Source organism: Stigmatopora nigra, chromosome 11, assembly GCF_051989575.1.
Source record: "Stigmatopora nigra isolate UIUO_SnigA chromosome 11, RoL_Snig_1.1, whole genome shotgun sequence".
Classification (NCBI taxonomy): Eukaryota; Metazoa; Chordata; class Actinopteri; order Syngnathiformes; family Syngnathidae; genus Stigmatopora; species Stigmatopora nigra.
The window spans coordinates 8,281,080-8,292,238 of NC_135518.1; the positions used below are offsets into that span (position 1 = coordinate 8,281,080).

The 11,159-nt window shown below is 40.5% G+C and overlaps 2 protein-coding genes across 2 annotated transcripts in view; one reads left to right on the forward strand and one right to left on the reverse strand.

Moving 5' to 3' along the window:
• Positions 1–1,420, reverse strand: part of LOC144204429 (E3 ubiquitin-protein ligase SH3RF3-like) — a 42,132-nt gene extending 40,712 nt beyond the window's left edge. Inside the window, exon 1 of the mRNA XM_077728425.1 lies at positions 590–1,420. Within this exon, the coding sequence (XP_077584551.1) occupies positions 590–1,102 (513 nt within the window). The 5' untranslated portion in view covers positions 1,103–1,420. The remainder of the gene's footprint in view (positions 1–589) is intronic.
• Positions 1,421–5,117: 3,697 nt separating this feature from the next.
• edar (ectodysplasin A receptor) overlaps positions 5,118–11,159 on the forward strand; it is a 15,151-nt gene continuing 9,109 nt past the window's right edge. Inside the window, exon 1 of the mRNA XM_077728155.1 lies at positions 5,118–5,308. The gene's annotated coding sequence lies outside the window, so the exon portion shown is untranslated. The remainder of the gene's footprint in view (positions 5,309–11,159) is intronic.

Consider the following 11,159-nt stretch of genomic DNA (forward strand, 5'->3'; position numbering starts at 1 on the left):
ACAACCGACTGCAGCTTGTGAAAATGAAAAGTGACGACTATCACTCAACTCAATGCTATATATAGTATTTATATAACACTTTTAAGAATAAATTGACTCTCAAAGCATGTCGGAGGCGAGCCAGTCTAAAGCTTTTAATGGACAAAAGACATTATTCAGAAGATGAGTCATGATCTGTGATTGCATTATTCACTTGAGAGTATTACAGCTCTGTCTCCTGCTGTCTACCAATTCCAAAGCTTAGTGGATGGATGGTGACCAGGTAAGTTTCTGATACATCCAATGCATACATAGATGCAAACATGGCAACCTCCAGTGGGGGAAGAAAAAGCAAACAAGAAACCAGCATTGGCAGGTTATAATTGAAAACTGTCAGAATTAATCGCCTTATCTTGAAAGAATATCTAAGCACAGTGTCTCATCCAATGTTACCCAGTGATGCACTGCAGCAGCAGCATCAGCAGCATCAGAAACACTGTTGTCATCATTGTTGACATAACAACATGGAAAGACAAGTGGCAAGAAAGTGTGAAATGAGATCAATTGCAAAATAAAAAGTGCGCACACACACAGCAAGAAGATTCGCTACCTTGACAGGAGAGCTCCGGGTGGCGACCGGGAGTTCTCTCCCGGCACTGCCCGGGGGAGAAGCCGATATCCCGGCCGCGCAGCCCTGCAGCGAGCCCCCAGCCCCGGCCCCGGCCACGGGCTGCCTAATGCCCGCTCCAACGCTCCCTCGCTGAGGTCGCTGTTTAATGCCATCCAGGAGGCGAACGAGCAAGATGTTCGCCGGCAGATCGTCCACTCCGCAGTCCACCAGGATGCGACACTCGGGGCACCGCAGCTCATTCCTGGAGCTGACAATATTCTCCAGGCAGCGACGGCAGAAGGTGTGCTGGCACGGCAGCACCTTGGCCGTGGTGTCGAGGCGCTCCAGGCACACCGAGCACTCCAAAAGATCCAGCAACGACGAAGACTCGTCCATGTCGGCGGAGAGGGTGATCATCTGGGCTTCAGGCTCCGTGGAGACGCGGCGACGGCGGCGGCGGTTGCGATTGGTGCTGCTGATGGTTCCCGTGGCGGAGGAAAGGACCGCGAGCATAGAACATTCTGGGAAGCGAGCCGACGGCAAATAGTCGAGGGACGCCCCGCGCGCGTCGTCGTGCACTTTCCTCCCCCGGCTCGTCTCCAGTGTGTCTGTTTATGAGCCCCCTTCTTCTTCTTTTTCTTTTTCTTCTTCTTCTGCCTCCCTCCTCGTCTGCGAGCTGTCACCCGCGGCTGTGCTGGAGGCGCTCAGGTCACGCTCTCGTCGCCATCCTCATCCTCGTCGTCATCATCATCATCGCTTCTCGCAATTGTGCTGCGTGCGCATTGCCCAACGGATCAAGAAGGCTGATCATGCCAGACAACTTATCCATCGACGCAAAATCAACCACTCAAGTCATCACAACAATAAGCCATCGATGGCCACAAGGTGGAAAACCCCAGAAGAAAGGGCATTTCTTTTCAAATGAAATCCCAGTGCTTCCTCATTTTAAAACCAGTTTGCTTTCCTCCAGACATCAGTCTAACAAATAGACAACCCAGCTATAACAATAGATATATCTCTCTATACACAACCCAACAAGACGAACACGTTACATCCCTGCACAAAAGCTGTAATATAGTGAAAAACATTTTCTTTTGTGTTTTCTCCTTGTTAACTTCTCAGTGCTGTTAAACCTCACTGCATTATGAATGTAGTATTATACCACCATTTGATTTCACCTTGACTTTGTATTATGATTATTAGTATAAAGTTTTAGACTTTTGAGTCCAAGCCTTACATGTAAAAGATGACAAATTGTTTGTGCACCTTTTCATTTAACCCAAACACAACTTTTCCCGCACAAGACCTTATTCTCAGGGACAAATACTTTACATTAGGGTTCTCAGTAGAATAATTGGCTTTCAGTGCCGTCTAGTGGCCAAACATCGATAAGATTAAGTGCAGTACCAATGTAAATGCATATTTTGGTCATTCACCATCCAAAAAAAAAACAACCTAATAAAAATGTATTGGTGGTGATGAGAAATCTAAAACAACAGCACTGACAGACAACCCTACAAATGATTATTTTCACACGGTCCTCTATTCACCTATTCACTGATTTCATTGTCAAAATAAAAATGTAATTTGCTCGCACAACGTTGAAAACATCGAGTAGCAAAACGCTTTATAATTTACAGAGTGTGCGCCTGTGCTCGTGACCTTTCAGCTTTAAACCGAGACCTACAATGCGGTCCACCAGTTCAAACCTGCTCCACTCTTGCAACCACTCAGCACCCGAGGGATCGGGGGTGCATGTTGTGACTTTTGACTTTGAAGAGAGAGGGGCAGCAGGGCTAATTGCTACCCATGGTTAAAAGCTCAAGGGAGAATGCTTATACGTACTACAGAGGATGGCTGAGTGTATGGGAGTGCAAAAAAATGTCAAGGTATCTTATTATTTAAGAGTACCCTATAGTGTGCCTGACTTTGGTGTGGGCAGCATGGGTTCGATTCCCACTCCATGGCGGTGTGCTAAAATGAAATTCTGATTGAACTGCAATGAGACTGCCTGGTAGTCAAATGAAGGTCAAGTAGTCGCAATCGGTGTCCCGTTGCAATATGTCCACGGGGGCCTGCCATTTCTTAAAGCTTTATTTGCCGTCAATAGCAAGACTGTGCAATAATACAATGCTATTGCCATTTGTTTAAGGGAAATGCAAGCCTGAGGTTGTCAAGCCCTGATTTTGAATGCCTCACTGGTAACAAGTCATTCATCATCTCACCCAGTATTCATCATAGCCACCCAGGTCTTTTGCTCACTGTGTTTTATTACCTTAATATAAATGTCAAAAGCCAACAATAGAGCTTTAAAAGTGGGACGAGAAGCTCTCAGAAATAGTTATTGGATGGAAATCTGTTTCAATCCAGTAAGAAAAAGCTGAAGGTGACAAGAAGAAATTCTGTCGTTACATGGGTGAGACAGAAGCAATTAAATGTCTGCTAAAGATGATGATAAATATTTGCACAGATCATGCTGCACAGTTCACACACTTCTGCTGTCGAAAATCGACCCATTCAAACATGTCTCAAAGTACTTAATATAACACGAAGTTGCAATACCACATTTAGTTGAAAATGTTGCCAAATATTGTTAAGATTTGCCAAAAGTATGAATGACAGGACTTTTTTTAAACAAAAATTGCTCAATCTCTTCTTTCACTGTTTGCATAATAAGTAAGATAGAAGGCCACGTGGTGTGTGTTGTATCGCAACCATACATCCATCCCCTCATTAACCAATGGCATCAACTCACACAAAAGTAGGTTAACTGATGCGGCAGTCACCATGGAAACCGCCTCCTTCTTCCTTTTTATGTAGTTAGTAAGTGTGAGAATAAAGCAAGCTAATAAGGAGACTAAAAGGTTAGAGAAAGTTGCCAAACATGCATGAATGCGAAGCGTATCGTGGTTGAAACACCAGAAGATTTTTGACCCTAGAAAGAAATACTTCAGGATAGTATGAAAATACAAGAACAAATTGAAGTTATGTGTTTGATTGTTGCATGACTAAAAGCTTAAAAAGCAGCATAGCAAGCATAAAATGAGACCTGCTGATCCAATTGAGTCACTGTCTGATACACTGCAGTTAGGGAAATAAACACAACAAACATAGTCAAGCTCAAGAGTTCGAGCAAATCTGGAGTTTTATGTCTATTGATACAATAATTTACCAACACATCTCATTGAGCCACTGCTACCTGTTTATGCATTTCAAGTTGCACAACCAGTTATGGGTGTAAATCACACATTTCCGACAGTACAACATTACTTCTTTGGGCAATTATGCAACACAAGTACCAATATTACAACGACAATAAAAGCATTGATTCTGTCTGTAAATGCAGTGAAATATCCAGCTCTACCCTCAAGGCATACTCTGAATATTTTTGCATTTTTATCGATTTGTCAAACATATGCTTGATTGTTGTTAATTCTTCATTTAAATGGCCACAAATTTCCCTTATCTCATCAGTTAATCTCATCATGTTGCACTTGGGCTCATTTATCACTTGTACACTCCATCAGACTGAATACAGATTGCTTGCTGAGTAAATCTGTTGTTTTCATTTTATCACATTACTCCTCTTGTTTATCATTTCCTCATCCTGCATTTATCCTTTCATCTCATCTAATCTCTTCCTCTCGCCACCCCCTTTTTTCCTGTCAGGAAGCCCTTGCTTCAACATAAATGACAAGCTTAAAGGGGATGTGAAGAAAGATAAAGTGAAAACCTAATAGATTAGGGAGTAAGGGATGCTGACTAAAAGTGGAACGGATCAGGTGGTAGAAAAAGGATCCAATGACCACCTAAGAGTAAAGCTAAGAAGTAACAAGACAAGTTTATGGTCAGAAAGGAAAGATGGGAAGCGTAAAGTAATTACAGGACTCCCTGAGTTTTCAAAGGACCTCTTTTATCTTATTCTTCCTGCTGTGAAGAAAAAGAGCAGCTGAGGAGAGGAAGGAGGTGAGAGGAAGACCATCTTCCTAACATCACACTAAAAACACTGATGTCTACAACACATGCAAATATGCACACACCACATTGTTCTAAGATCGAGAGTTCAATTTTGCATGTTCTCCCTGTGCCCGTGTGGGTTTTCTCCGGGTACTCTGGTTTCCCTCCTCATATGCCGAAAACCTGCAAGCCAGGCTGTTTGAACACTAAATAAACGGTACAGAAAATGATGGAATGAATGTGTTTACCTGACTGACTTTCAATCGTTTCCTTAAAAAAAGTATTTACATCCAATGAAATATGAAGATGACTGGCCTGCAATCTGTATTTAACACTACAACAGAATAGTAAGTTAGTAAATGAAAACAAAGGCTCACCATGCTAAATTATGCATTCATCACTAAGAGCACCATTTTTAGACACTAGAGGGAACAGTCGAGTCATGACCTACAGCCAGGCCCACTCAATGCCAGGAGTTTACCTGGTCTCATTTGTCTCAGGGCGGAGAAACTTTTTCATTTTTCCCCATTAAGGAGGAGCCTTCAGACAGGCTAAACATGCCCACTCAGAAAGTGGCAGCTGAGACTCCCCTTAAGCGGCTTAGAGTGAGGGTTTCATCAAGTCTGTCCCTCAGCGATGCCAATCTCAGGTTGATTCTTCTCAGGACGGACCAGTAAGCTACTGACAACTGAACCAATTGTGTGACATCCTCAGAAAAAAACGGACTGGTGTTCCCCCACCCACCTCCTGGGAGCGTTGCAGGTAAGACTCCCGAGTCGCTGTGGAATGCCGGGACAGATTTTTGCAAGATTTTCCTGACTTGTGCTTCTTGATTGCTTTGCTTTAATTTTTTACGCCCGGCTCTGAGTATAACAAGGAATGTGAGAATCAAAACTAAATCCATGTCACATTTGTCTATTTAGTTTTGACTATTGAATGAATCCCTCCATCAGTACGATAACGCTATCCTGTTTGACTTGAGGATGTTCCCGATGGAAACACATGTAGTGCAGATGTCAAATTTGGCTGCCAATTGCATTACATTGGAGAAAGTTTGCTGGATTTGCATAAAATCAAACACGTCCCTAAATAGGCAGTGGTGTGTGCGAAAAAGCTGCATGCTGCTACAAAGCTTTTAGCCTAAGGGTACAAACATTTAGTTTGCATAATCGCAGCCTTGGTTATCTGTTTTGCTGCATTTTATCACAAGGCCCTTTTAAGTGTGGCTTCCCTATCAACTGATTTCAATGGCTCCTAATTAGTAACCCCATTCTACGCAAGAGTGCTCATGTATGGGAGTGTATTTTACGCAAGGCACACCTTCTCCCTGTCTGTATAATTGTTTTCTTGGTGCCGCCTGGCTGTCCCGGGGGCCCCAAAGGGAAGTGCTGCCCGCAGACAGGCAGATCGGCCCGGCCCGGCTCGGGACAAGCCGGGTCCTGCCGAGCTTCTGAAGTCTGCTGGCTGTCTTTGAACTGCAGCTGCTGGAGGTGGAAATCTATCTGTCTCATCCACACACACAGATTTCTCCACTTCTCTTCCTTTAACCCTCCTAAATCCCCCCAAGCTGCCTCTGTTGCCATCAAGTCTTTCATGTTCCATACCTGTCAACCTCGAACCATTTGTGATCTTACCAAATTTTGTTTTCGCCCTTACATATATGTATAAATACATGGAAAATCTTACCACTTTACTTTTTTGTAAAAAATCACGAACAACAAGTGAAAATGAAAGTAAACATAAACAAGGGAACAGGAAACGGAAATCACATGGTGAAAGTGTTACAAAACGAAATGTTTATCATGATCTTTTTTTTTTAGCCAATCAGAGGCGCCGGTACATATATCACTTGGCAGACATGCGTTTCCGGGAAGAAACAATGGCGGATGGTGAAAAATGGCTAGAAAGTGCCTTAATTTATTTTTTTTTCTCAAAATCACCGTTTAGCGTACCATTTTCATGTGTACAGCGTACCAATATAAAAATGGGCTTTCAGTTGTACCAATTACGGCGAGAACGTACCAGTTGACAGGTATGATGTTCACAGGTAGAAAAGGCGAAAGAGCAACCCAAAAGAGGAAGGGGATGTAATCTTCAAAAGATGTAAATGTCTTTTGAGGATTAAAGGTTTAGGAATGTATAATAATAAATAAAAAAAAACATACGCATGAAATTTGTGCTTTCAAATATGGCTGAATTGAATCCATAACTAAGTTTACTCAATCGCCAAACTGCTGCTTCATGTTAAATCCACATAATGAGGCCGTTTAGCGCCTCACTGGATTTCCTTGTGAATGTAGTGAGATGATTTATGTTTAAATGTCATGGATAGTTTTAATCCAAAGCACAGAACCTCAGTGAAATTTAGAGAGCTCTAGAGGGCCATTTATTATGTACTACACATCTCAGATAGAATACATCAAAGAACATTTATCAGTCTTACAATATACTGTATTTGCTTTAGTCAAGTGCACTATATCATTATCATTGTGATCTGTCATCACCGAAATCTTGAATACCCTAACATTTTTCACACATTTGACATAAAATACTTAACTTTCATCGATTTTATATTGCTAATTAAGGTACACTTTGATCTGCAGGAAACTCTACGAATAGGCTTCTGCACTACGTCACATTTGCTCAAATTGTCCGATTTCATTTTTTCATGCCAATAGATGAAAAGCAGAAAAGCAAACTAACAAACAGTGACAGCCTGAGAAAGACTTGAGCCGAGTGCGAGTCATGGCTTGACCACAGCTGGGAAGCCTCAGCGTCATCTGATTTATTGAGAGCAATTGGCGAGTGTGAAGTCACCACTGAGCCATCTTTGCTTTACTCATCTGATTCCAATGTTGCCTTGCAAGTTAGGTGATGTTGCCATGAGGTGAGAAGGCTACTAAACCATTGCCAGCTCTTTGCATAAATCTTTCAATTAGTCTAAAAAAGATGCTCCTATAATAACTCGACTCGAGAATTTCGGGACGTTCCAACTGCATCCATTATTACTCCCAGAAGGCCCGAATTTGTTAAAGAAATCACAACTCCAATTTTAAACTTGTTTACTCTTGACTATAAGGTCATCCGTGACCTCACTTGCTAATATTCTTGTCTGCACCTCATGATTAATCTACCCAGGCACTTCTGACAAAAGCTCTGTGTGAAAGTGTGTCTCATGCATTCTTAAATGCCATTTCTTTTTTAGCCTAGATAGGGATAAAATGCTTAAACTGCAGACCGCTTGAATGAAGAATACAAATGCATTCCAGGCTACAGATTAAGCTTGCCACTTGCAGCCACGACAAAATAAATATAGACGAGGCAGACAGACAAGAGGGAGACGTTGTGGCCCAGCCAATTTAGAGAGAGATGCAAACAAGGTATGGAGAAGAGAAGTCGATGAAAGACATCACTAGTAGGCAAATCATCAAAGAGAAAAGAAAGACGACTGACTGAGCGCTTTTGTGTATGTGTGCCGTCTTCTTTGAATTGAGTTTGTTTTTACTCTGCACCAAGAGGAAAGCTGGCACTCAGTCTGTAATTAAAGCAATCAAATGATGAAAAGCAATGAAGAAATGCATACACAGATGTATACATTACACACATCACACAGATGCCATCAGGTCTTTTTCCACAGAGGTTGGTAAAGTGGGCAAAATTGTTGCAAAGAGGCAGGATTGTTACTTGGGAATATGGATGAAGTAAAAAGTTATTCTCTAATGGTGCATTCAGAGTGGCAGGATTCCTGTCACTTGATTGGTTCCCGTACAATAGGGACGTAATAGCGAGTGGAAGGAAGAGAGGAGGACAAAATAATATCTGAGGTAAATTAGCATCATGGAAGTAACCTTTCGATTTTGTATTGTGTTCAAATTAACCTCGGATTTATGAGCTGTCAAATTTTCCCGCACGTTAACTTATAAACATGATTTTGCAGTGTAAAATAAAACGTCATGAGGAAATGAAGTCCAGCTGTTGTTTGACATTTGCTTCTACTCGCAAATGCTGGAAATCGCTTAACACTGCGTGTTTATTTGTACGTTCAGTTTATATGCCGGTGATGTTGCTAATGGGTTGTTTTCATTTATTGGCTCATTTACTGTCTGACAGCTTTGATGGCTTCTGTGTTCAATATCCGGGGGAAAAGATTTGTATAAATTGAAAAGTTTATGTAAACACAATAAGCCAGGATGGCCAACGTTTGGATTTTAAAAAGTTAGTAATTCCTGATGTGTTCTTTTAGATGGAATATTTATGAATTGGTAAAATACCTCAATATTTCAGTGTCAAATTCATTGTTTAGATGAAAAGTGACTTAAATTCGGTCAATTTAAGTTTTCTATAGGATTTAATACCGTTTAATCTAATTTAATACTCAAATAAAATACGATGAATGTCATAATAGAATTTTGAAAAAACTAGTAGTCCTTTGCATGAGAACGACTGGCTATTCAAGTTCTGAAAACGAAATACCCTTATTTTAAGTGTATCAGAAGATGATTCCTACCTGACAACAAGCTCGATTTCACTTACTATTAACCATCAATGGCCCCCATTTACACATCTTCCTCACTGTCCCAAAAAGTCAGATGCTCTACAGCATAAATGGACAATTGTGTTCATATATATGGAATGACAATATTTGTAAAGACTATATTTGTAAAGAGTAGTCATTAATCATTTGCAAATATAGGCCGTGAAACCAGAAAAAATGTTAGGAAAGATAATGGGAAGCACGTGCTTTATGATGTGATGCTATCTATAGTTTGTTGTCTCTCAAGTCAGCGCACTAAGTATATACAGTGAATTTGTAGAGCTGATTTATTCTCTGCTGGTAAACCTGTGACTGATGTTAATTCATGCACATGTTGCACAGATGTGAGGGCACAACGAAGAGGAAAACTTAAGCTATGATGTGCATTTAAAAAAAAAAAAAGTCTGGAAATGATCTTCAGACTATGTCACAGATGGAGAAACACATCGAATCATAATGTTAAGTCACAATAACCTTTTATTCTCCTGTCAGGATTCCAAAGACACAGAAGGATTGTTTTTCAGCATCTGCTAGTTATTTCTCAGAGAAAAAAAATCTAAAACTTAATAACATTTGATGGGTTGAGTCATAGTTTTAGAAAATGATTTCACTGAGGGCTTTAGAACTCACTGATGGAAATGAAGACTTGATTAATGTTGGAAGTAGAACTTTTAGGCACAAGAGCCCTAAGATGTTAATATCAAGTAAAAAATCAAAATTGAATGTTACACTAATCCATTATGGAAAGGGACGAGAGATGCAAAAATAACAGAAAACAGGTTCAATGGGACACAGGGGGTCCAAACCCGTTTTCCATGTGCTGATAATTGAGTTGTAATAGAAAATCTGTACATCAAAAACAACTATAAAACTATTTTTTGTGCCCTTTGTTCTTATTTTTGAGAGGTCCATGTGTAGATGATTTCCTACTTGAATAACGTGCACACTGATCGTGGAAATACATAAAAAAGCTAAAACTGAATCTTGAGTTTTTGTTTTGAAGAAGGCCTATCAATAAATCCAACTCTCAACTCAGCAAGGCTGAGCAATATTGAATCCAGTACTCTAAATGATAGTAATATATAATGAAATCATGTCCTTATTTCAAATTTACAAAAGATAATCTGATATTTCTTCTATATATTTAGTTTTTTTGAATCATGTTCTCCTATAGAACCTTAAACCAGATGAATAAATGTCAAAGTCTCCCCCAAAATACAAGAAAGATGAGCAAAACGATCTAACAAACTGTCCAAAACGATATTTATTTCCCTCACACTATTTTGCAACCCCCTACACATCACTAAAAAGACAGAGTTAAATTTCATCTCTTACGATTAACACATGCAGCTTCAACTTTCACAATGCTTATTTTTGTCATGAGTTTCAAACACTACCAAGTGAGGACACACCTAAAAACAGAGGAGTTATTTAGCAAAGATTATGCGGTTGTTAGAAGATGAATACCCTCGGGGCTTGACTTTCATCACAGACCTGCCTCAACAGACAGAGATAAGGTTTGAGGGGGTGAAATGAAGGTTGAAAGCGGTAGGAAGGCTTGTCAGAAGACACACAGAGAGTCTTCAAACATGCTGCTTTTACTCCATGTATGCCAGATTAACTCTGAAACAATTTGGCCTGAGGGGCTTCATTCACATTTGGCAGTTCTTCATTTCCTGCTATCCCATCCAGCCTTTTATCTCATCAGCATCAATACAGACACGCACACACACACTCCTGAACACACAGACTAATGCCGGTTGTGGCCTGACCACAAGGACTGTTCTAAAAGACCAACACTTATGGGTTATATAATGTGTGTGTGTACTAAGTGATTGTGCCAGCTCGAATGTGGGATTTGTGGGGAATTAGCCATTATTGAGGATCAGAATGTTTTTCACTGAGGAGTGAAAGTTGAGAACTGGAACGGCAAATGTAACTGCTGAACTTCAAAGCAAAAAAAAAAAACTACATCCCTTTTTAATCAAAAGAACTTTTAAAAATCTATTTGATGCGGCAGGCAATATGAGGTACATTATAAATTGACCTGCTCCAAATTACGGTCTGTAGAAATCAATG